This window comes from Sciurus vulgaris (genome assembly GCF_902686455.1).
Source record: "Sciurus vulgaris genome assembly, chromosome: 3".
Taxonomy (NCBI): domain Eukaryota; kingdom Metazoa; phylum Chordata; class Mammalia; order Rodentia; family Sciuridae; genus Sciurus; species Sciurus vulgaris.
In genome coordinates this window covers 106716208-106743184 of record NC_136463.1, presented here as the reverse complement: position 1 = coordinate 106743184, position 26977 = coordinate 106716208, and the positions used below count along the sequence as shown (strand labels likewise).

Below are 26977 nucleotides of genomic sequence, written 5' to 3'. Positions count from 1 at the left end.
AAAGGCACTTGAAAAGCAGAACTCTGATAAATGCAATGTGCCTTCCGCTCCCACATGCAGACTTAGAAGCACTAAAATGAAAAATATCTCTCAATGATAAGGTCAGGTGTGGTGGCACATGCCTGTAATCTCAGTGGCTTGGAGGCTGAGGAGGAGGTTCACAAGTTCAAAGCCAGCCTCAGCAACTTGGGGAGACCCTAAGCAACTTAGCAGGATCCTCTCTCAAAATAAAACATACAAAGGTCTGAGGATGTGACTCAGTGGTTAAGCACCCCTGGATTCAATCCCTGGTACAAAAAAAAAAAAAAATCTCTCAATAATTCAAGGAAATAAATATGTAATTCCTATTAATAATAAGACATGAAACATGATGTTATATAATAAATGGTATAGCATTATGAGTCAGGAGGACTCCCTAACAAACATATCCTATAGAAAGTATATATAAATGCATTTATGGACACAGAGAGAGAAAACTGAGATTTTAAAGAACTGACACATGCAATGATGCAGTCTGGCAATTCCAAACCTACAAGGCAGACCGGCAGGTTTGAGATCCAGGGAAGAGTGGCAGTTCAAGTTCAAAGACAGTTTGCTGGCAGAGTTCCTTCTTGCTTAGGGAGATCAGACTGTTAAGGACCTTCAGTTGATTGTATGATCACCCACTCAATTATGGAGGGCACTCTGCTTTGTTTAAAGTCTCCCGATATAAATCTTAATCTTATCTGAAAATTACTTTAACAAACATTCAGAATAATATCTGATTAAATATCTGAGTACCATTGCCTGACCAAGTTGGCACATCAAATTAACCATCATAAACATATATTGGAAACATTTTTCCAGATAAAATAGTTGCTAAGGCTTAATATTTCAAATATCCATTCTTTATCACTGAATTAAATATTCCCCTTCTCTCCACAGAGACTGTATCAAGAAGCCTGGAATAAAGATAAAACCAACATCAACATTCCTTCAGATACCCCAGTTATGCTGCAGGCCCAAATTAATGCCTTGCAAATTAGCAATGTAAGTACTGTAAATATGAACTGTAAAGGCCTTTGTGGGTCCGACCATGTCTGTCAGCTTATGGCGTGTGTTATAATGGACAAATTACCAACCTTAGAAATGTTCATGGCTTTCAGTGCTAGATTTTGTTTTCTTTAGCTGTCATTCCCAAAGCAAATGAATGTAAATTCTCTTTTAAATGTTATAGATACATGGCTAGGTGCCTAGACTGCAGGAGTTGGAATACCTGAGTCCTATTGGTGATCTCCTTTCAACCTTGATACCATCCTCCTCTATCCAGTGGTTGTGGCTCAGTTTCTTATGTATTCATTGGGAACAATACCAAGTGCCTCTTCACTCTCAATAGTGTCTGTTATCTTGTTAGGTCTTTTGAGTGACCCAGAACTTTATTGTTTGACATTTCAAAGCCATGTGAAAGTCAAAAGATAATTTTTAGTTACATTTGATGATATCTGTGTCTCATATCGTTAGCAGAAACTTCTGATGAGTCAAAGAGCAAAGTTAGGAAAAAAATCTTGTCTAGTCTTATCTGGTACTTTGATAAAGGTTCTCAGGTTTTATGTCAACTTTTAGTTTCCCTGTCCTGTGTAGTGGGATATTTTCAAGCACTTACCATATTATGATGAGAATAAATATTCAAACATTAATAGAGTTAGATATTTAGCTTAAAAATTATCCTATGCTGTACAAAGTAAACAGCCAACGATAAAAATAATTCAGAAATGGGTGCTTTTTCCTTATGCTGCCTTCTATGTTTTCCTTCAATAGAAACTCTACCAAAAAGACTGGGACGAAGCCAAGCAGAAAGGCTATGACTTAAGAGCAGATGCCATTGAAATCAAACACGCCAAAGCCTCCAGAGAAATTGCTAGTGAGGTAACTTCCCCCAATTTCTTGTGATTATTCTCTTCTATAAAACAAATGGGAGACTGTTTTTCAAGAATTTTGTCTTTTTTAATCCATGCAAACAGTTACATTTTGTCTTGTACTAAAAACTTTCTCTTAGTTAAAAATACTAAGTGGGATATATACCACATTTACATTGACCTTAACTATATATAAATATATATATATATGTATGCGCATGTGTGTATATACATATGTATATATATAAATCTAATATAAAACTTACCTGAAAATTACTTTAACAGAAACATTCAGTATAATATTTGACTAAATATCTGAGTACCATTGCCTGGCCAATTTGGCACATCAAATTAACCATCATAAACATATATTGGAAACATTTTTAGATTATATATAAATTATATATAATTTCCGCATTGTTTCTAAGTTGAAATAGAGTATCATGGAAAATCCTTAGGAAATTTTAGGAAGAATTCAGAAATGAGTACAGTGTATTTTATCCCCCAAATATTTCTGACATTCTCCACAACATAAAAGTAGGTAGGGGCTGAGGATATAGATCAGTTGGTAGAGTACTTGCCTAGCATGAAAAAGGCCCTGGATTCAATCCCCAGCACCACCATAAAAAAAGAAAAAAAGAAAAAGAAAAAAGATGGTAGTTTCATTTAAGACTTATGACTGAACTCACATTTTATATTAAACATTTTATACTGAAGGCTTATGTAGAATACTTTTAGTAATGTTTTCAAGTTCACTTGACACTAATTTTAAAACTATTAGTCAAAATGATTATCCTACCAAGCCTATTCCTATTCTCAGCCTCAAATCTTTAAGACACTGTTTATTTATTTATTTTTTAATCTCAGGTGTCCAGCTGTTACCTCCTTCTTATTCCTTATTTTTATTTTCAGTAACCAATAGCCACAGCTGGTTCACAGTAATTGCCTTAATCCCAGTTTTCTTTCCCTTCTGTCCAAACTTCCCTATCTTGTCCAATGCATGAAAGAAAAGGACACCATTTTTGTTCTCAGATGCTCATCTGATGGAAAATCTAGTCCACAGATCTTTGTCATTTTCTGATTCAAGTCAACAATCTTGCTTTCTGTCCCTGAACTGTGTGTATTTTTTTTCTATCTCCAAAACCACATGCATGACTTTTCTCTGCCTGAGATATCTTCAGTGCTCTGAGACCATCTGACCTTATGTTCCACTTGCCAGGCAACCTTGGTTACACTCACTGTGCCTTATTTCTTCCAACTGAAGTATAGGATAATAATAGTATTACTTGGCAGAGTGGCACACACTTGTAATCCCAGCTACACGGAAGGCTTAGGCAGGAGGACCATAAGTTCAAGGCCAGCCTGGGCAACTTAGAAAAAATATAAAGAACTGGGGGTGTAGCTCAGTGATAGCTGGCTTCTGAGGTCAATCCCTAGTACTTAAAAAAAATTAAAAATAGTATATTCCTCTTAGAGATATTGTGTAATTGCCATCATTCAAGTTCTTATAATAGTGTGTGACATACAGTGATGGCTTAATAAATGTGAGTGTGTTAGTCTGTTTTCTATCATTATGACAAAATGCCTAAGAAATCAGCTTAAAGGAAGAAAGATTTATTTTGGCTCATGGTTTCAGAGGTTTCAGTCGGTATTGGCTGGCCCCATATCTGCGGCTTATAAGGCAGAGCATCATGATGGTGAATGCATGGTAGATCAAAACTCTTACCTCATGGGGGCTAGGAAGCTGAGAATAGGGCTGGGGACAAGATGTAGTATTCCCAGGGACACACCCCCAAGGACCCGTTACCTTCAATAGGTCCCAACTGCTACAGTTTCCCCCACCTTCAGTTATGAATCCATCCATGAATTAATCCACTGATGAAGTTAGAGTACTTCTGATCTTTTCACTTCCCAAGTGCCACTTCTACAAACATTGCTACACTAGAGATCAGGCCTTCCACACAAGAGCCTTTGGGGAACAAATAATAGTTTACCTATTATTTTTTATTCTTGTTTGTCATGCTATTTCCTTTCTGATCTATTCATTTCCTCTAAGAAACGACCTAAAATTGTCCTAATTTCTTTAAAGTAAACGGAAATACATAATAACTGCCAGTGTTGAGCTAATTTACATTCAAGTTAAGAAAACATCCTCAGAGCTGGGGTTGTGGCTCAGACGGCAGAGCACTTGCTTGGTATGTGTGAGGCACTGGGTTTGATACTCAGCACCACATATAAATAAATAAATAAATAAATAAATAAATAAATAAATAAATGTTCACCAACAATTAAATAAATATTTAAAAATAAAATATCCTGAAATCATTTAAAGAAAAATTCTCAGTACATTATTTTCATACTTTTTTTTTTTTTCAAATCTGTTTTTTCACAACTTTAGTACAAATACAAAGAAGGCTACCGTAAGCAGCTAGGCCACCATGTGGGTTTCCGCAGCCTGCAAGATGACCCCAAGTTGGTATGGTCTATACATGCTGCCAAGATCCAGAGTGACAGAGAGTACAAGAAAGCTTATGAGAAGTCTAAGGGAATTCACAATACACCCTTGGACATGATGTCAATTGTTCAAGCCAAGAAATGCCAGGTCCTGGTTAGCGACGTTGATTATCGCAATTATCTGCACCAATGGACATGTCTGCCAGATCAGAATGATGTGATCCAGGCCAAGAAAGCCTACGAACTGCAGAGCGATGTGCGTATATCATCATCTGATTCTGGGGAGATGTGTTTAATCACAGTGTATTCTCTAGAGGCTTAATTTAAATGGTAATCTTAATAGAACCTGAAGTATCCTGTATAATTCATGGTAATAGAATCTTTTCAAACTTTTTCTTTCTTAGGAAGGATTCTTTCTTATAGAAGTAGGACCTTATACATCAAGATGAAAAACAGACTGGTAATTAGGTAGAGAACTTCAATCCTAGCTGTTCTGATCTATTACCTTTGCATGATAAGATGTCTAATTTCAGAAATAGATAAAAGCATACGGAAATATTGAACTTCAAGTTTATCTGGCACGCAGATAAATATAGATAGAGGTGGGGTTTTTTCCTCATTATATATACATCTAAGGATCATTTTCTCTAAAATTCCTACAGATGTTTTTCCCAGAGATACATAAAAGGCAGACTTCAAGTGAGCACAGAAGCTCAACCTAGAATAGAAAGAAATTATGTGCCATTTCTGTCATTCTAACAAGTACCATTTGTGAGCCCTGCTCCAATTCCTATAGAATATTGTGAGCTTTTCCTAGAGATGAGTGTCAGAGACGTAACACCTACATTTTAACATTTAATGTTATCCTTGAATTCTATGGATTAGTTGCCCCGCTGATTGAATCTAGAGGTGGTTTGCAAGTATCAAACTCTGTAGGTAAATTTGTTTCTTCCCTCCTGGGTGTTCCTCTCCTCCATGTAGAACATATACAAATCAGACCTGGAATGGATGAAGGGTATCGGATGGTTGGCAGAGGGTTCTGTGGATGTGATGAGAGTGAAAAACGCGCAGAATCTCTTGAATGAAAGGTTATATCGTACAAGACCAGAGGCCCTCAAATTCACCAGCATTGTTGATACACCAGAGGTGGTCCTGGCAAAGACCAATGCTCTACAGATCAGCGAGGTAAGCTAGGTTGGTGACCTTCTCAGACAAATTGAAGAATTCTCTAGAGGAATTCTAAATGTGAGCTGCAAACTGCTAATACCAGCATTAAGGTTTGAACAAAAATGTATCCATTTATGCTGTCAATCAGTTAGCTGTCTCTAGATTTCATTTGCTTTGATATGTCTTTTGGTCAACACATGTGGGTCCAGAGTCTGATATATTTAAATCACATTTTGAAACCCAAACTATAATACAGGTCCACCATTTGATACTATAATCACAAAATTCCCACCTTTTTATGACTATTCAATCATGAAATAGGCTGAGAAGTTCAAGGACAAGTATTAGATATTATGGCAGCTATTTGTAACAAGAAAGAAAGGTCCTGACTAGCAATGTAAATAATCATAGTTTTCCCACAAGGTGGGCTTATTTGCCAGATAATTAAATGTGAATAAATGGAAAAGAATAATTTTACTGCTGTATTTATGACTCATTTTAAACTTACGTTTCATCACATATAAATGTGTTCTTGAAGTTACTTTTGGTACCTTTTAAATAAAAGTCACAAAATGAGCCAGGCATAGTGGTATATACCTGCAATTCCAGCGATTAAGAGGCTGAGGCAGGAGGACTGCAAGTTGAAGGCCAGCCTGGGAAATTTAGCAAGACCCTGTCTCAAAATACAAATTAAAAAGGTCAGAGGATGTAGCTCAGTAGTAAATGCCCTGGGTTCAACCCCCAGTACAAAACAACAATAAAAATAAGCATAATAAAGGCAAAACAGGATCTACATTTTAAATTAGGAAATATCCAAAGGTAACTTTTAAATTTTATTTAACATTTTATTCACGTGATAATTAACTTATTTACTAATCAACCACCTCATTTTTTTTTTTTTTTTAACCAGCCACGGTATCGTGATGCCTGGGACAAAGAGAAGGCTAATGTGAATGTACCAGCTGACACCCCGCTGATGCTGCAGTCCAAACTCAATGCCATCCAGATTAGCAATGTAAGACACAGCATGGTCATCTGCTTGACAGTGTGCTCACTGCCTAGCTAAACCTTTTATCAAAAGCTTTGCCCTAAAACATTTTCCCACCATTCTTTTTATTTCTAGTGTTTTAGCTAATGACAAGTAGTTATGTTGGTCTCTGTGTATTTTTATAATGTAGAGATGTGCATTGCTGTTTCTTTTGGAAGGAAGAAAACTAAGATACATGGATAATAATATTGAGTTTTCCTTTAGAGTGGCCCATCATTGCTTTTTCCTTTTAAAAGCTAGATTTTCTGTCTCCTAAATTTCTGTATTTTAAAAAAAATTTGAGATTTCTTTTCTAAATGTCATTAAAAATGTACTTAAACTCAAGTTCAATATGAACTTATTCTATCTTATGAATCTTAAGGAAAGATTAATGGTCAGCCTGTTAATAGCTATTCTTGAACATAAGTAATGATGACTCAGTAGCGCCTCCCTTCAGACTGACTGTGGCATTGCACTCTCAATTCACAGAAACAGTATCAGAAAGCTTGGGAAGATGTCAAGATGACTGGCTATGACATACGAGCAGATGCCATTGGGATTCAGCATGCCAAGGCTTCCAGGGATATCGCCAGTGATGTAAGAACTCTTCCTTGCCAAGTCTTAACAAACACTAACTAGTAGACACCCAGGGAGTTTCATCCCCCAGGAATTATATTTAAATAGAATGCAGATTATTATTAGTACATTTATATTATATTATTAATATGTCATTATATTAATATATTAGTAATATATTAGTAGTATATTGTTTTAAAATCTCAAATTCCGGTATAACTCATACAGCAATTTGGCAAGTCCCTGTGTTTATGCTTGGTTCTGCAATTCTTATGTTTAAACATAGTTTATTTTTCCCAGAAATCTCAGGATCAGTAAGTATATAGGACCTGGAGATATAATGGGTACAGAGAATTCTATTGGTACAGAAAGTGGGCCACTCATACTATTGATGGTTCTTGAGATAATTTTATGCAGTACATGTTCAAGTATTTTTTCAAATAGTTACATGGCTGTTTTAATATATGCTACAAAAATATTGATTATCGTACAACCATAGAAATGAAATTATGTACCCCGTTTGTGTACAATGAATCAAAATGCAGTCTGTAAAAAATTAAAAGCTAAATAAAAATAATAATAAAAATAAATAAATAAATAAATAAAAATATTGATTATCCTCCATTTAGATTGGGTTTTAAATTTTAAATGAAATTTTAAAAACAATTTTATAATTTAATAATACATTTAGTTAAACAAAGAATCATTTGACTTAAAGGAATATGAAGTGCAGGTTGTTCTTGTTTGTGGCAAAACATCTGAAGATAGTAAACACTGACTAATGTTTGGGGAATGCTGGATTGGACTGTACTGAGAGATGATCCAGAAGCACAGTTCTTGACTTAGAATTATTCATAATATTTTTAAACATGTACATATAGAAGACAGTCAATGTAACAAAAAATATAAAATTTATAGCATGAATTTAAAGAAAAAACAGTATATAAAAGGTAATCTAAGCAAGGTGGAATTATATTGAATAGCTATCTAGAGAAAAGTGAATTTGGAAAAACCCTTTTTTTCTGTTCACATCTACCAGTATCTGTACAAGACTGCTTATGAGAAGCAGAAAGGCCATTACATTGGATGTCGCAATGCCAAGGAAGATCCAAAACTTGTTTGGGCAGCAAATGTGTTGAAGATGCAGAATGATAGGCTGTACAAAAAAGCCTACAATGACCACAAGGCCAAAATCTCCATCCCAGTGGACATGGTGTCCATCAATGCTGCCAAAGAAGGCCAGGCATTAGCAAGTGATGTGGACTATCGTCAATACCTGCACCAGTGGTCTTGCTTTCCTGATCAGAATGATGTGATCCAAGCCAGGAAAGCTTATGACCTGCAGAGTGATGTAAGTAGGTCCCTCATGAAGACAGGCTTCTATGGCTTGGCACCACGACTCCTTCCAATGCTGTGGAAAACATCTCTCCCAATATAGACACTTTCCTTTAGTATTTTACCAAATTTGATTGCCTACTTTACTGTTAAATTAATTTAGAAAGTTTTCATCTTCATTTAAGTTATTACCAGAATCTTTCTATTCAGAAAGATATAGGTTTGTAGTTCATTAAATCTATAAAAAATACTTGGTCCTTCAACTGTAAAGGAGGACAGAAATTAATTTCAGAGGTTAGTGTCATACTCTAAATTCACTTGTTTCCCTTAATTGGATGTTCTTCATGGTGTAGTGTTTCATTAATTTACTAAGCCATTTTTAGATTTATTCATAGCTTATGCCCATTCAATCTTTTAGAAATGATGGATTTCATAAGGTTATTTATTTCTTATATAGAATGGACACCTTCTTTTAACTATCTGAGCTTGGATTCCTTATACTTCAGGAGATTTATTTTTTAATAATAAATGAGTTTATTGCAGGCAAGTTGGCTCAGCTCTTGAATTGTCAAGTGATGGATGTAGGCCAGTTTTTAAAGAACTGCAGTCTCTTCATTAGTATGAACCACATTCATAAATGAGGCATGCACATCAATCAAATTCTTACAAGGAAATCAGAGAGGGGAATTTGTATGTTATCTTTTTTGAGAATTCCTTCTTCTGAATTTTGGAGATCCATCACATTTTAAACACTAAAATATACGTCATTCTTCTTTTAAGAGGTAGAGATATTCTAATATTTTTCATTCCCCTTATTACCATTTTGGCCTGATATTTGTATTCCATAACTAACAATTAAAATACTGTTTCTAAGCAACACAATGACTTTTAATAAGATTAATAACTGGTGTTTAACATAGAGAATTTTTATCTGTTTAACCTTTTACCTATATGTGAGGAAGCAGATGTAGATAACCAAGAATTTGCAAACTCCAATTAAAAGTAAGATGCTATCTTAGATCAAGAAAGCCCAGTTGTGACTCAGTAGTATAGACTGGTGATTGAATTATTTTTTCTGAACGAGTTTCACTATATAACCCAGGTTGGTTTCTAACTCCGGGGCTCAAGCTATGGTCCAGCCTCCCAAATAGCTGGAACTATAGCCAGGTGCTACCTGCTCAGCTATAAATTCTTAATCATCCTTTTAAAAAAATCAGATATTGTACTAGCACAATATACAGTGGTGAATATATGGGAAGCAAAAAAAAAAAAAAAAAAAAGACATAGCTCCTGAGGTTGATAACAAAGAACTAGATGTTAATTACAGAATACCAGTGAGAAAACAATGGGAGGGATGACTGAGAGTGTTCCATGATCCCAAGAAAAACGAGGTCAGTGCTTTCTCCAAAGCTCTTTGTTGAAAGAGTTAATTGTAGGATGAGAGCAGAAGAAGGTAGAGGAAGACACTTATAGGATAATTAATACATACAAAGGGGGCTGGTACAAACTACAATGGCAGCACCATCAGAAGCACAGGGTGAAGGGAAGCCTGAGACTGATGTAGGGACTGATGTCAAACCATCCATCTCCTCCTAGTCCATGTCAAGGATTTTGATCTTCATCCTTAAACAATGGGAAACTGTAAGAGAAGCAGAATATTGTGACTTAGATTTAAATAAGGAATTTTGACAAGCTCATTTTGACTGTCATGTAGAGAGCTTACTAGAGATCCCATTATTATTGCTTTTAAAGTCTGCAATGGCTGGTATAATGATTGCCTAAATATTTGTCAAAAATCATCCATGCATACCCCCCAGTGAAGAGCTACTTCCACATCATTCCAACTTTTAGAATGTGCATAGGCACCCCAATACATATGCACAAGAAAACAAAAAAACAAAGCAAAACAAAACAGTGCTGTGTGTGTGAGGGATTACATCATCAGGCAGTGCTCTGGGTTTTTAAATTTTTTGATATTTTTTTCTTTTTCTGGTGGTACTGGGGATCAAGCCCAGGGTCTCATGCTTCCTGGGGAAGTGCTCTACCCAACCCTTTTTATTTTATTTAGAGACAGGGTCTCACTAAGTTGCCCAGACTGGCCTGGAACTTAACAATTCTCCTGCCTGAGCCTCACTGAGATTGCATGTGTGTGCCACTGCACCCTCTGTTTTTAGTTATTTTAATTATTATTTGGCAAATCTTTTTTTTTTTTTTTTTTTTTTTTTTTTTTTTTTTTTGGTACTGGAGATTAAACCCAGGGGTACTTTACCACTGAACCAATCTCCAGCCCTTTTTGTTTCCTTATTTTGAAACAAGTTCTCACTAACTTACTTAGGGCCTCACTCAGTTGCTGAGACTGGTTTTGAACTTGTGAACCTTCCCTGCCTCAGCCTGCTAAGTGACTAGGATTATAGGCACATGCCGCCATGCCTAGCCTTTAATTATTATTTATTATAAAAAACAGCTTCATTTTATTACAACAGCGAAAATCCAAAACCCTGCTTTGACATAACTTTGCTATCTTTCCCAGGCCATTTACAAGGCTGACTTGGAGTGGCTGCGTGGCATTGGCTGGATGCCAGAAGGGTCTCCAGAAATATTGAGAGTAAAAAATGCCCAGGAAATCCTATGCGACAGTGTCTACCGAACACCTGTGGTGAATCTCAAGTATACGAGTATCGTTGACACACCTGAAGTTGTCCTTGCTAAATCAAATGCTGAAAATATTAGTATTGTAAGTAACTTTTATTTCCATCTATTAAAATCAAATTTGAACCATAAATAAATTATAAATAACCTGGTTATCTATTTCTAAGATAAATATGTTAAAAATTTTAATAAGTAATGTTGAACATTATTTTTACTTATTTTTAACAAAAAGATATTAATAAAAGGTATTAATACGGATTTTATCATATCAAATTTGAATTACTTATTGAAAAGATTCTAGATATTTGGCTTTAATATGAAAAGATTTTGGATCAGATTCAAAGGAAAGGTTAAAAGTTGTACCCTAAAACTAGCAAAATTATATATAAACTGTGAAGTAATTTTTGTTATTGGTTCTTTCCATAGCCAAGGTACAGAGAAGCCTGGGACAAAGACAAAACTTCAATCCACATAATGCCAGATACTCCAGAAATCAATCTTGCTAGAGCAAATGCTCTTAATGTGAGCAACGTAAGTACCACAGCAGACTTGGTTTTGTTTGGAGATGGTTGGGGGACAGCTCCTTGCCATGGGCCCTTCGCCCAGAGTGAGGACAAAAGCAGTTACTGGAGAACCAATGTCAACAAGACAAAAGGGAGAGGTGAAGGACAAAGAAGAGGGAAGAATGAAAAGATGCCAAACAAGAAAGATTCAGTTGAATTTGAAATATTTATGAGAGTTCTTTATAAAAATATACAAATGAATTTTAAAACCCAGGTCCAAGGGGAATTTTTTTAGGAATTGACAACCTCTGAAAAAAAATAGAAAACATAGCAAAAAATTGAGTTATTAAACACATTCCTTCATCATCTCAAATGCTAGGATCATTCCATGGAGACTAATAAAAGAAGGAAAGCCATCACAATCGCCAAAACTTATCAAAGGTGGTTCCAAAAGTGAAAATTGTAGACCAATAATAATGGGGAAAATTTTAAAGTGCTAATAAATCAAATTCTGCAGCACAAATGATATGTTTCAAACAACCAGGGCTCATGTGAGATTGCCAAAAGAGCTCCATATTAAGAAACCTAATAATTTAATAGCCCCAAAAGCAAAACTGTGTGCTTATTTTATTAGATTTTAAAAGGCATGTGGCAAAATCCAATACCCATTATTTTTTAAATAAAATCTTAGTTTAACAAATAAGATGAATGAATATTTTCTTGATATGATTAAAAAATAAATCTTGAAGGCCAACTCATTCTCATTATGTAAGCTTTTTTTTTTTACTTCCTTGTTTTTTTTTTTTTTAACTGCTCTGGGGGTTGAATCCAAGGCCTTATACATGCTATACATGGTATAGACAAGAGCTCTACCCCTGAAAGTAAGCTCCTGCTTCTTATTCAAGCCAGGGTTAAAACCAGGATGCCCCCTGATGTCACTTATTTAACATTTCACTGGCTAAGTTTCTCAGTAATACTGAGAGTTTTAATTCTAAGAGTAACAATAAGAGATAAATATTGGAAATAAAGAAATAAAGTCCCTGCAGAATAAGTCATTTTGGATCTGGAAAAAACAAGAGCATTTAGCAGGGAGAAAAATCTGTTAATAGGTAAAATTCAATTACATGGCTCGTACACAATTCAAGAAAGTTCAAGAGAGGTACCATCTTCATGGATTATAGATTGCTTTTGCATGGAATAAGTAAGACCTTAAAAGAAGGATACTATTTTAGTGCAGTGGTTTGGAACGTGACATCCTTTCAGAAGAATAAAAAATCTTTCTAAGGGAAGGAGCCTGCCAAGCAAAAATTCCTCACCATGTGTCCAACTTCTCCATTAATTCTACTGTAATGAGCTACTTGGGAACTAATTTTTTTCCAGTGTTTGCAAGGCAATACAATTTTAGGGCGTAGATGTACTTTGGGGAGGTGAGGCCAGAGTCAACATCATAGTACAGTACAATTCTTGTCAAGTGGTTGAATCAAGAGGCAGTCAGTTCTTCACTACAGCATAGACTCTTCTTCGATTCAGTCCATAGGCATCTTTGGCAGGAGAGTTCTGGAAAGTCTTATATGCTATTTTTGCATGATAAATTTCTCAGTTGAAAATACCAGAACCTTACCATTGATATCCTGATATGAATAAGACTAGCGTAGTATTCCAAACTATGCCAAAAATCAAGCTATCAACTTTAGATTTTAATGAGAATGGTTTACATTTCAGAGGAAATCAAATATCCCATTTGAATGCAAATCAAAATGTACATTTTTTTTACACATCATGGTATTGTTGTTATTATAATCTTGACATAATTTGCTATTTAAAACTGCTTCCATTGTTTAAAAAGTACACCTTTCACAGAATATTTGTATATGACTTTATGGTAATAAAACACATTTATGTTAAGTCAACTCCTAATTTCCGTACTACCTACTTAATTGTTTTTTTTTTGCTTTTATTAGGTGAGATACTTGAGACTTACAAAAGGAATTTGCCCATGTTCTCGAAGTCTCAAAGTTAGTAGATGAAGAAATTAGTTCTCAAGCCTAGATTATTTTATTTGACCTCATAAACAAAATTTATTATTCAAGGAAAATAATATAACTGTGTAATAAAATAAGATAAAAGCAAAAGAATAAAATTAAAAGGTAACATAATGATATTTTTGCATTAAATAGCCTCTAGTATAATACATTTAAATTTGGAGAATACTTTTTGTTTTGTACAGAAAACAAATTAATTGGTAAAATAGACCCACCCAAAATTCCAACAAAAATTTAACTGAAAATTCAAATAAAACTTGACCATACTTATAACTATTAAACTTATCTAAGCATTCACTTTTCAGATACAAATGCTCTGAAATTGTAATAATTGAAATTCATCTCTTTTTGTACTATAGGAGGCCATAACTAATTGGTATGATTTCTAAGTTATACATTTAAAATTACTGTTATTTCTGAATCTTTTCACCATTTTCAATACAGACTGTATCTATTAAAATATGAATATACATTTAAATACATCTCAAAATATCTGTAGATCAGTCATTGCTTTAGTTAAATTCTTTTAAAAAGCAAAACAAATAGCGATCACATCCAATTGTACTTTAGCAGATCTAACATTCCTGAGTAACATGTACTATTAATCATATGAGAAGAGCTAAGAAAAACTCACAAATGTAAAAGGGCTTATTCTGAAGATTGCAAAAGTTGAATTAAATTAAAGACATTCAAAAATAGCCCATTAATGTTTGAACTTATCCCAAGGCTGTCAATCCATTAACGAGGAAAAAAAAAAAAGTAATGACATCATACATGCAATTATAACCTTGAACAACTCCATCAAGGAGTTCAAATGAAGAAGAAGTCTTGTCAGGCCCAGGTATTTGGGCTCCAAATAATTTTATGACCCAATTCAATGGTGTAGAGAATGATTTTTTTTTTCCACCTATTTTCTCTTCTTTAACTGTTCTTCATTTCTGGAGCTGCAATTCTGCACCCTATGGTATTAATTCTACTTGAGCCTGGGAGTTATTGTTAAATTTGAATCTGGAACGATACCTTACTTTTTCTCCTCTTTAGAAAATTTACCGTGAGGGTTGGGATGAAATGAAGATGAGCTGTGATGTGCGGTTGGATGCCATTCCTATCCAGGCTGCCAAGGCCTCCAGGGAGATTGCCAGTGACGTGAGTGTGGCCTTTTTTACCCTCTCAGTTATTAAGCAGGTGCCCCAGGTACATCAGAAAAGCATGCTGTGATCCATCTGCTTTGTTTTTCCATCCCTAGTATAAATATAAGCTTGACCATGAGAAGCAGAAGGGACACTACGTGGGCACCCTCACAGCCAGGGATGACAACAAGATCCGGTGGGCCCTCATAGCTGGCAAGCTTCAGAATGAAAGAGAGTACCGATTGCATTGGGCCAAATGGAAGACCAAGTTCCAAAGCCCTGCGGACATGCTCTCCATCTTGCATTCTAAGAAATGCCAGACTCTGGTCAGCGACATTGATTATCGCAATTACCTGCACCAGTGGACCTGCCTGCCTGACCAGAACGATGTGATTCAGGCCAAGAAAGCCTATGAACTGCAAAGCGATGTGAGTGGGCTACACAATACCATAAGCTCTTCTATCATTTTGATTCCCAGAGAGTTTATGACATTAAATCCTTTTGTTGTCATTTCATATGTCATTTCTATATGGCCAAGAATTTGATATTAGTTCAACTTTTTTAATATGGTATCAAAATCACCAAACCCAGAAAAGATCTAGACTTTGTATCAAGAAATAAATAGTAGTGTGAATGATCTGTTAACATATCGGGTTAAAAAAACAAAAACTGCTGTGAAAAGATATTATTTCTGTAGAATTTAGGCAGCCGTTAAGGTTTAGATCAAGGAAAATATTGGTAGCCCATAGACAGTATCTAGGCACAGATGTGTTTTTTTCAGTTGACACAGTTGTTGAGAAATTTTGAATTAAGTTGTCAAGGTTTTTAAATCGGGAAGTTTTTATGAAATCTAGAATTTACCGTTTCTCCTGAAGATTCAGAAGCTGTAGCTCTAGATACGCATTAGCCTTTGGCAACAATACCTAGAACTGAATTGAAGTTCACTCATGTTAAACAGAAAAAATATCCTCGAGTTTGTCACACTACCTTACCTAATAAATTTTCTCCTATTACCTCCCTGGGTGCTTGAGTATGTCATCCCTGCCTTATAGAGTGTCTAAATTGTATTTCTTCATCAGGCTTGTGGATAGGCTAAACAGGACCAGGGGCTGTTGAATTCATTCTGGCCATGTTTTCACAGGCTGTTTACAAGGCTGACTTGGAATGGTTACGTGGAATTGGTTGGATGCCAAATGATTCTGTTTCTGTCAATCACGCCAAACATGCAGCTGATATCTTCAGCGAGGTATTTTAGAATGTTGCCATTCAATACATTTCCCAAGAGAAGGAACAAAAGTACATGAGCTAAAATTCAGTCACCGTAATCAGCAATTCTAACCATTTTTAAGTGCTGTAACTTAAGCCAGACATATTTTCCCAAAATAATCCTGTAGAATTCCTAACACATTATGGGACCATATCCCCAATATAATATCCAGCACATTCACTGATGCTTGGAATTTTATAAAAGGAAAAATTCTTTGGTCAACTATAGAAATATACTGGGAGAAGTTTGACCACTTGAAAAAATGGATTGAGTATTATGACACACATAACTACATGACTTCGGGAGATAAGCATACTTGCTACTTTAAAACTTGTGGGAAGAGTAAGAAGTCAACTCATTTGTTTAAAAATAAAATGCTAAAAAGCAAACTAAATTGCCAAGAAGATGCCATTCATATATGGTACTCTGTGCCTCAATAGAGGAGGGCCCTTAAATTTAATTAATCCCAGTTCACCAAGACCAGGAACTATGACTAAGATTTTCTTCCCCCATAGAAAAAATATCGCACAAAAATAGAAACTCTCAACTTTACTCCTGTGGATGACAGAGTTGATTATGTGACAGCGAAACAAAGTGGTGAAATCCTCGATGATGTAAGTATATGGCTGTTCCTTTTGTTGTTGTTGTTCTTTTTAGATATACATGACAGTAGAGTGCATTTTGACATATTATACATATATGGAGTGTAACTTATTCTAATTAGGATCCCATGCATATGGTTTGCATGATGTGGAGTTTCACTGATGGTATACTCATATATGAACATAAGAAAGTTAGTTCTGATTCATTCTGCTGTCTTTTCTATTCCCATCCCTCCTAAAATTATGCAACCATGTAGATGTCATTCCAAAGCTTTTCTGCCTCCTTGCACTCAGTGTGAAATAACTGCCCAAGATACATATTTTAATTAACAAAATGATTGTTGCTAGCAATTGCTTGGATATCATAGTGCTTTCTTAATATCAAGTAACTTGTCCCTTTGCCTATAATTTTAGATTAAATACCGGAAAGACTGGAATGCTATCAAGTCAAAGTACACCCTCACAGAAACCCCCCTGCTGCACACTGCCCAGGAGGCTGCTCGGATACTGGACCAGGTATGGATTTACTATGATGCCTGGTACTTCAGGCGGGGATTCAGAACTGTAAAGAAACCATAGGGAATTTGTGCACATGGCTCACCTCTGCCTTCCGACTCCTCATTTAACTGCAATTGTGACTCTCTGTCTTTTAGTACCTCTACAAGGAAGGCTGGGAGAAACAGAAAGCCACAGGTTACATTTTGCCTCCAGATGCGGTGCCATTTGTTCATGCCCATCACTCCGGTGATGTTCAGAGTGAGGTAATCAGTTATCTTGTTATAAGTGCACTTTGCAAAGCTGGGTGTCGCCCATAAGGGATGTTTCATTTCAATCTGGTAGACCTGGGTGGGCTTGCTGAGAGCTGGAGTTTGTGTTTCTCTTTTGGTGTTTTCCTAAGGGTTTGGGCTGCTTCTCCTGCCCACACTGTTTTTTTGTTTTTCTTTTTCAAAAACTATTGTTTGAGTTTTAATTTTTCCTATATTCTTTGCCCTCTATAAAATCTCTAGGACTCCAGATAAAGATATTTTCAGAATTAAAGCATATGATATTTTTCTTTTTAAAAAGCAATTTTTTCATATTTATTTCAGTGCTTTTGGTTATCTGTTATAGAGGTAGGGAGTGTCAAATGGGAGGTTGAACTTGCAAATGTTCCTTAGAAGATCGTCAAGCCCCCTCTGCCTCGTGTGCTTGTCAGCACTGATGGGATCTCTATTCTTCCCAACAGCTGAAATACAAGGCTGAACATGTAAAGCAAAGAGGTCACTACGTTGGTGTTCCAACCATGAGAGATGATCCCAAACTGGTTTGGTTTGAGCATGCTGGCCAGATTCAGAATGACAGACTCTACAAAGAGGACTATCACAAGACAAAAGCCAAAATCAATATACCTGCTGACATGGTGTCAGTCGTGGCTGCCAAGCAGGGGCAGAACCTTGTCAGTGATATTGATTACCGTAATTACCTGCACCAATGGATATGTCATCCTGACCAAAATGATGTTATTCAGGCAAGGAAGGCCTATGACCTACAGAGTGATGTAAGTGGTTTTTGTTTCTTCATCTAGAAATGTGTAGTACACTCTGAGAATCATTAGCAGCATTCCACAACCACCCATCTTTGAAGTTTTAAGTCATAAATACTTCATTTGTTCTCAGAAAGGAGTCTAGGCTAGATATGAAGTAGAGAAAGATCAGGAGCAGTAGCTGATTGATAGCTTTGCCTAGTGACTAAATTTCTGAATAACTTTCAATTTTTTAAAACAAAACCTGCAATTCTATCCTTTCTGCCATCACCCAACTTCTTATTCACATTCTCATGGAGAATTATCATTGATTTAAAACAGTAATTGACCTGGGTGAGAATGGAGATTGGGTTGGGGTTTTGACAATATTAGGTGATCATATAGACAAGGACCTAGGGATGTCTCATTCCTGCTTGTTCCTTGAGGCCTTTATGAAGAGTTGCTTGTAAGGAATCAAAGCAAAAGAGAAACAGATTACTGGTTAAGCTGCACATAGGCCCAGCATCCCTCATTCAAGCTTTGGAAAAACTTGGAACAGAGAATATGACAGGTCACCTTTCACCAAAGCCTGGATTAAGATCTTTACCTGCCCCCAGCCATCTGGAGCCGAGGAGCAGAAGCAAATGCATCAACTTAACTTGCTCTGGTACACAGAGTTGCTAATCTTCTCTGAGTCTTATCATTACCAAAACAGAGACAGGAAGTCAAGCCTGCCTGCAGCGTAGATGCTGAACTTGAACATCCCACCTCACTGTTCACTGCAGCAGAATGACTGTGGTGGAACTTTAATCAGAGTAGCAGCACCTCCTCATTTGGCTTGGGGTGGGCTGGGAGGATCCAGGAGCTGGGAGTGGGGAGGGGTGATGGTGGTCGAGGAGACAGAGATAGGCTTGACTAGATTGGAAGAGATCCCTACCCTTTCCCTACAAAAACATTACCAATTACTTGTGTAGTTTCCTTCATTTAGTCTCAATACCCTATGTACTTTTGCATAACTGAATGTACCAAGTCAATCTGGAAGTACCACTTTCTTGGTAAACCTTTTCCTATGGCCACCACTGAAAGTAATGCCCCCGCCCCCCAACTTGAACAGCACTTAACCTTACATCTTAAAGCACTAAGCACAGTGCTTCATACATAGTCACACACTTAAGAAATGTTGCTCAGGTGAAATCACTTTTAAATGATGGAGATAAAAACCGCTAGACAAATCTTTCTAAAGCTTCCAAAGGGGGTGGGGCGGGGAACCTGTTGAAATCTTCTGTCTATACTCCTGTGAGTCATTTATCCTTCCATCATCTCTCTTCCTAATCTCAGAATATCTACAAAGCTGACCTGGAGTGGCTTCGCGGCATTGGCTGGATCCCCTTGGATTCTGTAGAACATGTGAGGGTGACAAAAAACCAAGAAATGGTGAATCAGGTATGTAAAGCTCCTTCCCTTTTGAACCTGATACCTGTTCTCCTTACCTGCCTTGTAGGGGTAGGTGCCCTGTGACAGTAGACCTGTTTTCATTATGTCTATTGCTTTGCAGATAAAATATAAGAAAGATGCTCTTGACAACTATCCCAACTTTACAAGTGTGGTGGATCCTCCAGAGATTGTTTTGGCCAAGATTAACTCAGTCAATCAAAGTGATGTAAGTTTGCTCAGGATATACTGAAATACATAGTCAGAGGGGGTCATTGTCTATCATTAAATGAATTGGTTTAACTCTAAATGGTTGCTTTTAAAAAATGGAAGAGGGGTAAATTGTAAAATAATCTTTAGGGGAGATGTCTTAAAAGTCACTAGTGGATAGTATACTGTACCTACCACTTTTAGATATCTATATTCTCATCCAAAATATTCTTTTACATTAGTTAAAATGGACAGAAATTCAACCAGTTTTAATGTCTATATGTAGATTGATCATTATGTTGCTAGATAGATCTTTTAAAAAATTTAAATATACATGTATAGTAATCAAAATATTTTATTTTCTCTTCTTAGGTAAAATATAAAGAAACATTTAATAAAGCCAAGGGAAAGTATATATTTTCTCCAGATACACCATATATTTCCCACTCCAAAGACATGGGAAAGCTCTACAGTACTGTGAGTCCTATGTTGTAACTACTCAGTTCCTGATTTCTAGGTTCTTGTCTAGGTATTTATTTTCTTAGCTGATTTTGTGAAGAATTGAACTCATAGAGTGACCTACTATGTTCATTGCATTTCATCTTCTTTATTAGGAGTAGCATAATATTCAAAGTGAATAGCATGTATTTGGCTGCTAGTTTCTGAGCTCCTGTGATGTGCTAGTACTGCCTGGCTAACACTCAATGAGATGAACCCTTCATGAGCTCACACACATGAGAGGACCAGACACAACTAGATCAATAATAATGTAACAAGTGCTATAAGGGCTCCAGGAGTACACACCACAGAGCGAAAGAGGAGAGGCTTGTCTTTCTACAGCAGTCATGCAGAAGAATTTCTGCTAACAAACGAAAGACTTGCCCTCCAAAATTCAAGTCAGCTAATTTAAATGAGGAGGCGCGCGCACACGTGTGTGTGTGTGTGTGTGTGTGTGTGTGTGTGTGTGTGTCCAGTAGGAAGCAGTCTTTGGTGATTTGCTGTATGGAAATTTCTCATCACTTTATGTAGAACTTTAAATACGGTCAACTGTTTTAAAACACCTCAAAAACTGTAGATTTAATTTGCAATAAATCAAATTACTGTCCTGTTCAAGGTAGGCACACTAATGGCTACAAATAAAAATTAAAGCCTTGCTTTGAACATTAATGTTTTACTTAACAGTGGAATCTGAAAGTAGTTAAATGTAACATTTTATTGACACATATTTCTTGGTTCTAGATTCTATATAAGGGGGCGTGGGAGGGAACCAAGGCTTATGGCTACACCCTGGATGAGCGCTATATTCCCATTGTTGGAGCCAAGCATGCTGACCTGGTGAACAGTGAGGTCAGTATGATCTTTGCATCTGCCAGATTTGGAGGTCTTTGTAAAGGGGACCAAAGAGACTGGTTAGAAAACTACTCATTCTCAATGTTGAACCTGCTTCACAGCTGAAATACAAAGAGACATATGAGAAGCTGAAGGGTCACTACCTGGCTGGAAAAGACATCAGTGAGTTCCCTGGTGTGGTTCATTGTCTGGATTTCCAGCAGATGAGGAGTGCGGTAAGCCAGGGTCACCTTAGCATGCCCTTGTGTCTGCCTGTTTATAGCCTACCCTGTAGCTGAGGGTTAACAAGGGGTGGAGTAGTGTGGGATCTTTGGACTTCCCCTCTCCTTCCCTTCCCTTCTCCACTATGAAACACACATGGAAGGCTTTGCCTGGGGAAAAAGAGAAAGCAACAGGATCTCTATTGACCTTGCATTGGAGAAGGATAGGAAACTTAAAAAGGAGAAGAAAATAATAAAAGATCACCTTTTAGTCTATTCTAGAGGGTACTGACCCATAAGGAAATAAGACTCTACAGAGATTGATCTGAATCATTTGAGTTTTTTATTCTGTTTTCTAATTTTTGTCTTTAAAAATATTATTCTTTAGTTGAATTACAGAAGAGATTATGAGGACACAAAAGCTAATGTTCATATTCCCATTGACATGATGAATCACGTGCTGGCTAAAAGGTGCCAGTACATTCTGAGTGACCTGGAGTATCGACACTATTTCCACCAGTGGACATCTCTTCCGGAAGAACCCAATGTTATTCGTGCTCGAAATGCTCAGGAGATCTTAAGTGATGTATGATGTTCTCTCTGTGTCTTGACTTAGTTACAGTCTTCACCTTGTCCTGTGTTAGCCCTCCATGCTCCAATTACCCCTGTGTTTATAGATCCTGCGACTTTAAACAGAGTGGCATGAATAATACCACCTCTTGGTGTAAGAATCCCCTTTGAGCCTTAGGACACCTAGGTTAAATAGTTAATCTGTTCAAGACTAGAGTAAGACTTAGATGTTGCTGCCCCTGGGTTCTTTAGACCAGGGCATTAAAAATCTTCCATCTGGCAAGAGGCCTACCCAGTCTCCATTAAGCATAGCCAAGGGCCAATAGGAAAGTATCAGGATGCTCAATTTTAACTTCAGAACATTTGTCACATTTCATTGTTCTTTCTTACAGAATGTATATAAAGATGACTTGAATTGGCTAAGAGGCATTGGTTGCTATGTTTGGGATACACCCCAGATCCTTCATGCCAAGAAGTCATACGACCTCCAAAGTCAGGTAATAAGCTGATCTTCCTAGAAGCACTGGCTCTCTATAGGCCATCGAAATCCATAGTAGTGTCAGTGGGCTGCTGGCCAGGCTGTGTCTATGCTCTCTAGAAGTTTCTGGAACAGTGCATGATCTAAGGGAATCAAGCCTCCCCTTTCCCTAGTCCTAACTAAACCTCTCCTGGTGTCCTGTCTGGTGTTGGACCTTTTTGGTGTGAGTTTCTCCTAGAGTTAAAAGTCATGCAAATTTATAACAGAAAGTTATTTGGGAGGTTCTTCATCTTGAGCTACTCTGAGGCATCGGTACCTTGACCAGTTTAACTTCCAGAAAGTGGGAAGCAAAAGCATGCTTTGACCACAAGGAGGTTTATGTTAAAGGAAGAAATAAATTCTGGAACATTTTCTAGCATGTGGTTGGGTTCTGATAGGACAGGTCCAATAGATGGTTGAAATTGTGCCGCTGCTGTCAGGTTGGAGAATGGGCATGCAGAAGGCAACAAAATGAAAAGGGTCCCTGGTAAAGGTCCAGACCCCACTCTTGATCAAGGGAGATTTTTTTTTTCTTTTTGGTTGCCATACAAAGTCTGCATAATTATAATACAATAGCCTGTTTCTTAAGATCAAAGCTGAAACCCAAAACTAAGTCAAGTCACATCTAAGTTGGCACAAACAGCTAAAGGTGATGAGAGGTGTGTGTCTTATCATTATGGGTGACTTTTGTTTTCCTTCACAGCTGCAATACACAGCAGCAGGTAAACAAAATCTACAAAACTACAACTTGGTCACAGATACTCCACTTTATGTGACTGCTCTCCAAAGTGGCATTAACGCCAGCGAGGTACGTCTTCCTTCTTAGTCTTCCAGGGACAAGGCATTTCTTGTCTTTACATATTTTCCCAACAATAGAATTGAGGAAGCAATTCTTTCTTTGTAGGTGAAATACAAAGAAAATTATCATCAGATTAAGGACAAATACACCACAGTTCTGGAGACAGTGGATTATGACAGAACTAAGAACCTGAAGAGTCTTTATAGCAGTGTGAGTTGGCATTTTTCCTCTTATATATGAGCCACCTTTTCCCTTTCAGAGATAATAAGAGAATAAATGGGAATAAGTATCCTGTCCCCTTAAAGGGTTTTGCAGTTTTTTTTCCTGGAACTTCAAATTTCTACTTTATCTCATAACATTCTTATCTGTATAATTAAATAAACCTCAATTTGGAGAGAAGTCCTGGGGGTTAGCAAGGAATTTCTGAGAAGGCCAGAAATGAGGCAAACCTGCTCTTGAGGAGCAGACCAGAATGCGTTGTCCCATAGTCACAAGATTTGTTACCCCTCCAGAACCTGTACAAGGAAGCCTGGGATAAAGTGAAAGCCACCAGCTACATCCTGCCAACCAGCACCTTGTCCCTGACACACGCCAAGAACCAGAAGCACCTGGCCAGCCATGTAAGTCAAGTACAAACACAACAGCCACACTCTGCCCTCCCCTGCTCTCCACAAGGAGAATCCTCCAGACTGATTCAGAGGTTGCCCAGCAGTATCCTGGCACATCCACGGCAAATAATTCCAGAGTCTGCACTCACCACTTCCTCGCAGGGCCCCGTGGTCCAGGGAGGATCACAAACACCAGCAAAGATGCTGAAGTGACCCCTTTAGGCTGTCTGTCTGCAGAGGACATGGATGGAAAGTCTCTGTTTTAGCCAGAAGTGAGGAGAAGAAGATACAGTAGACCAGTAAAATAGGCTCTTGTCAATTGAATTATGTAGACTTTGGGGCAAAAATAAACCAGTGATTATGATAGCTGGCTATCACATCAGCCCCAATAAGCAGTCCAGGCCAGAGGGGCAGACTTTTCATTTGGAAAGAGGAGTTTTAGAGAGAGAATTTACAAAGCCCCATGGAGGCTTTGTTACAGAGGCAGGATTCTTGGCCGTTTGTTTTTGGAACATGGTGGGGCATAGGGAAATTAATATTTTAAAAAAGGATTCCAACCTTATTTTATTAAAAGATGTTTTAAGAAAAAAGAAATTCTTTTGAATACTCTCGTCTTTGTAGCTAAGGAATAGTTCAGATGTAAGGAAATGTAATGTTCTGTTCTAGGAAATTCTGGTGGAAATTTTGGTTGATCTCCAGTCAATGAAGAGCTTAGCTGGAATTCTAAAACAAATGCTCCCAGACCCCTTTTCCCACTGAGATGCAGGTCTCTGGGTTCTAAGAGAGTTTTTATTTTATTACCATGTGCTAGGAATTTGGACCTTCATCTTTGCTTTACTGCTTAATTCACGTGATTATGGAGAATTAATTCATAGGCAACACAGTTTAAGAGCTAAAAGTTTTCCCTCACAAGCTGTTTGCACTGTGCTTTTGAAAACCTTGTGGAAATTGAAATTTGATTTTGTCTCTTAAGCATTGGGATTTTCAGTAATTAAAAACAAAGACAGAAATGTAGTTTAGTGGTAGAGTGCTTGCCTTACATGCTCAAGGTCCTGTGGTCCCTAGAACTACGAAACAGACAAACAGACAGGGATTCCTGAGCACAGTTTTAATCTTTTATTTACAATAGTAAGAAGAAAAGCCATGATCACAAAAGAGATTTTTTAAAAATCACATAATTAGAGGTTGGGGTTATAGCTTAGTGGTAGAATAGTTACCTAGCATGGGTTAAGGCCAAGCATTTGATCCCCAGCACTGCAAAAATAATAATAAATAAATAAAGTAATAGACTAAAAATCATGTAATCTTAAAAATGAGTTGATTGTAGTAACAGCAAAACCTCCATTGGTATAGATGTCTTTTAAAATAGCTCAGTGGAAGAGTGTTTGCCTAGCATGCATGAGGTTCTGGGTTTAATCCCAAGCACCACAAGAAATGATAACAAACATAACTAAAATTTCATAGTGCTCTGCAGTTTAAGAGTACTTCTAGATACGGCCTGAGAGAAGCCTCACAATAACACTGTGGTGGGCACTGGTCCCTATATCTCTACATGGACAAGGAAACAAGCTTAGGGAAATGCTGTCCCCAAATCAGCCAGATCTTGGTACCAGGTCCTTCCCATTAAGTCTCATGTTCTTTTAACAAAATAAATCCATTACTCTCTCTCTTTTTTTTTAATTTATTTTTATTGTAAATGAATGGGATACATGTTGTTTCTGTTTGTACATCAAGTAAAAACATACCATTTGTGTAATCATACATTTACATAGGGTAACTACTACTCTCTTTAACGATTTCATCCTTTCTATTTTTTCTCTATAGATCAAGTACCGAGAAGAATACGAAAAATTCAAAGCTCTTTATACTTTACCAAAAAGTGTTGAAGATGATCCCAACACGGCGCGGTGCCTCCGAGTTGGCAAGTTTAACATTGATGTAAGCAACTCCAAAGGTCTTACTTCAAGCCAAGAAAAATAGTCACATATTATCTATCAGAACATTTTCCATTAAACCATACAAGGGGCACTGACTATGCACATACACAGAAGCTAAGCATTATCTCAGCCTATGTTGCTTTAAAAAAATTTCTTACTGGTATTAATCTATGAAAAGTGTACAAAAATTACAGCCCCTACCCTGTCCCTAAGGCTTGCCGGCTGCCCTGTCTTCTCTGGTTTAGGAGCAAGGCATGTATGTATTCCATGTTGGTTTGTCATGATTTTCTGTGTAATGGGCATGTAACTTTAACTTCACAGCGCCTGTACAGATCAGTTTATGAAAAGAACAAGATGAAAATCCATACCATACCGGACATGGTAGAGATGGTTACTGCCAAGGATTCTCAGAAGAAAGTCAGTGAGATTGATTACCGTCTGCACCTCCATGAGTGGATTTGCCACCCCGACTTGCAAGTCAACAGTCACGTCAGGAAAGTCACAGATCAGATCAGCGATGTAAGCCCACTGCCTAGGTGGGGCCCCTGTTTCAGCCCCACTCACCCACCCTGAAGAGAAGCACACTCTCCAAAGTGTTCGTTTCAGCCTGGCCATGTGTCCTTGGATCTGGCTGGGTTTGAGAGCAGTACCTGGAGGCAGGGCCCTGGGTACAGGTGTTTCTGTGGCATAACACCTTTTGTTTTTTATTCCCCAAAGTCATCTGGGTTCATGTTTGCCTCTTTCTGAGTGTTAAAGTTATGGTCACATTTTCTTTCTCCTGATCGCCTGAATCTGTTGAAACCCTCCAGATTGTGTACAAGGATGATCTCACCTGGCTGAAAGGCATCGGTTGCTTCGTGTGGGACACTCCAGAGATTCTCCATGCAAAACATGCTTATGATCTACGTAATGATGTGCGTTTCCTTTGTTTTGTTTTTTGTTATATTTCCGTCTGTAGATAGTCTAGCATTGAGGAGATAATATGCAAGGTAGGGACGCTGTCATAGACCAACTGTGGAATAAACCATGTTGAGCTAGAAAAAGGAAAAAGGTGCTAGAACAGAACAGACGTTTCTCAGCAGTGAATCTGGCATTCCTGTCAAACAATGTGGTCCAGCTGTGCCATTGTCCTTTGGTAGAGAAGGAATGCCTGGCTCTTCTCTCCACCTTGTGGACCTTTTTGAATACAGTAATGGGAACATAATTC

The 26977-nt window shown here is 37.3% G+C and overlaps 1 protein-coding gene across 29 annotated transcripts in view; it reads left to right on the top strand.

Annotated features, from left to right (window-relative positions):
• NEB (nebulin) overlaps nucleotides 1-26977 on the top strand; it is a 200464-nt gene that overhangs the window by 112533 nt on the left and 60954 nt on the right. For all 29 annotated transcript variants that reach the window (XM_079134469.1, XM_079134460.1, XM_079134459.1 and 26 more), the window contains 29 exons: nucleotides 925-1029; nucleotides 1798-1905; nucleotides 4294-4605; nucleotides 5331-5534; nucleotides 6427-6531; nucleotides 7033-7140; nucleotides 8159-8470; nucleotides 10985-11188; nucleotides 11530-11634; nucleotides 14690-14794; nucleotides 14895-15206; nucleotides 15920-16024; nucleotides 16561-16659; nucleotides 17062-17163; nucleotides 17301-17408; nucleotides 17873-18184; nucleotides 19487-19591; nucleotides 19704-19808; nucleotides 20162-20266; nucleotides 21029-21136; nucleotides 21241-21354; nucleotides 21728-21925; nucleotides 22302-22406; nucleotides 23130-23234; nucleotides 23331-23435; nucleotides 23738-23845; nucleotides 25658-25771; nucleotides 26092-26289; nucleotides 26580-26684. In XM_079134469.1, the coding sequence (XP_078990595.1) occupies nucleotides 925-1029; nucleotides 1798-1905; nucleotides 4294-4605; nucleotides 5331-5534; nucleotides 6427-6531; nucleotides 7033-7140; nucleotides 8159-8470; nucleotides 10985-11188; nucleotides 11530-11634; nucleotides 14690-14794; nucleotides 14895-15206; nucleotides 15920-16024; nucleotides 16561-16659; nucleotides 17062-17163; nucleotides 17301-17408; nucleotides 17873-18184; nucleotides 19487-19591; nucleotides 19704-19808; nucleotides 20162-20266; nucleotides 21029-21136; nucleotides 21241-21354; nucleotides 21728-21925; nucleotides 22302-22406; nucleotides 23130-23234; nucleotides 23331-23435; nucleotides 23738-23845; nucleotides 25658-25771; nucleotides 26092-26289; nucleotides 26580-26684 (4281 nt within the window). The remainder of the gene's footprint in view (nucleotides 1-924; nucleotides 1030-1797; nucleotides 1906-4293; nucleotides 4606-5330; nucleotides 5535-6426; nucleotides 6532-7032; nucleotides 7141-8158; nucleotides 8471-10984; nucleotides 11189-11529; nucleotides 11635-14689; nucleotides 14795-14894; nucleotides 15207-15919; nucleotides 16025-16560; nucleotides 16660-17061; nucleotides 17164-17300; nucleotides 17409-17872; nucleotides 18185-19486; nucleotides 19592-19703; nucleotides 19809-20161; nucleotides 20267-21028; nucleotides 21137-21240; nucleotides 21355-21727; nucleotides 21926-22301; nucleotides 22407-23129; nucleotides 23235-23330; nucleotides 23436-23737; nucleotides 23846-25657; nucleotides 25772-26091; nucleotides 26290-26579; nucleotides 26685-26977) is intronic.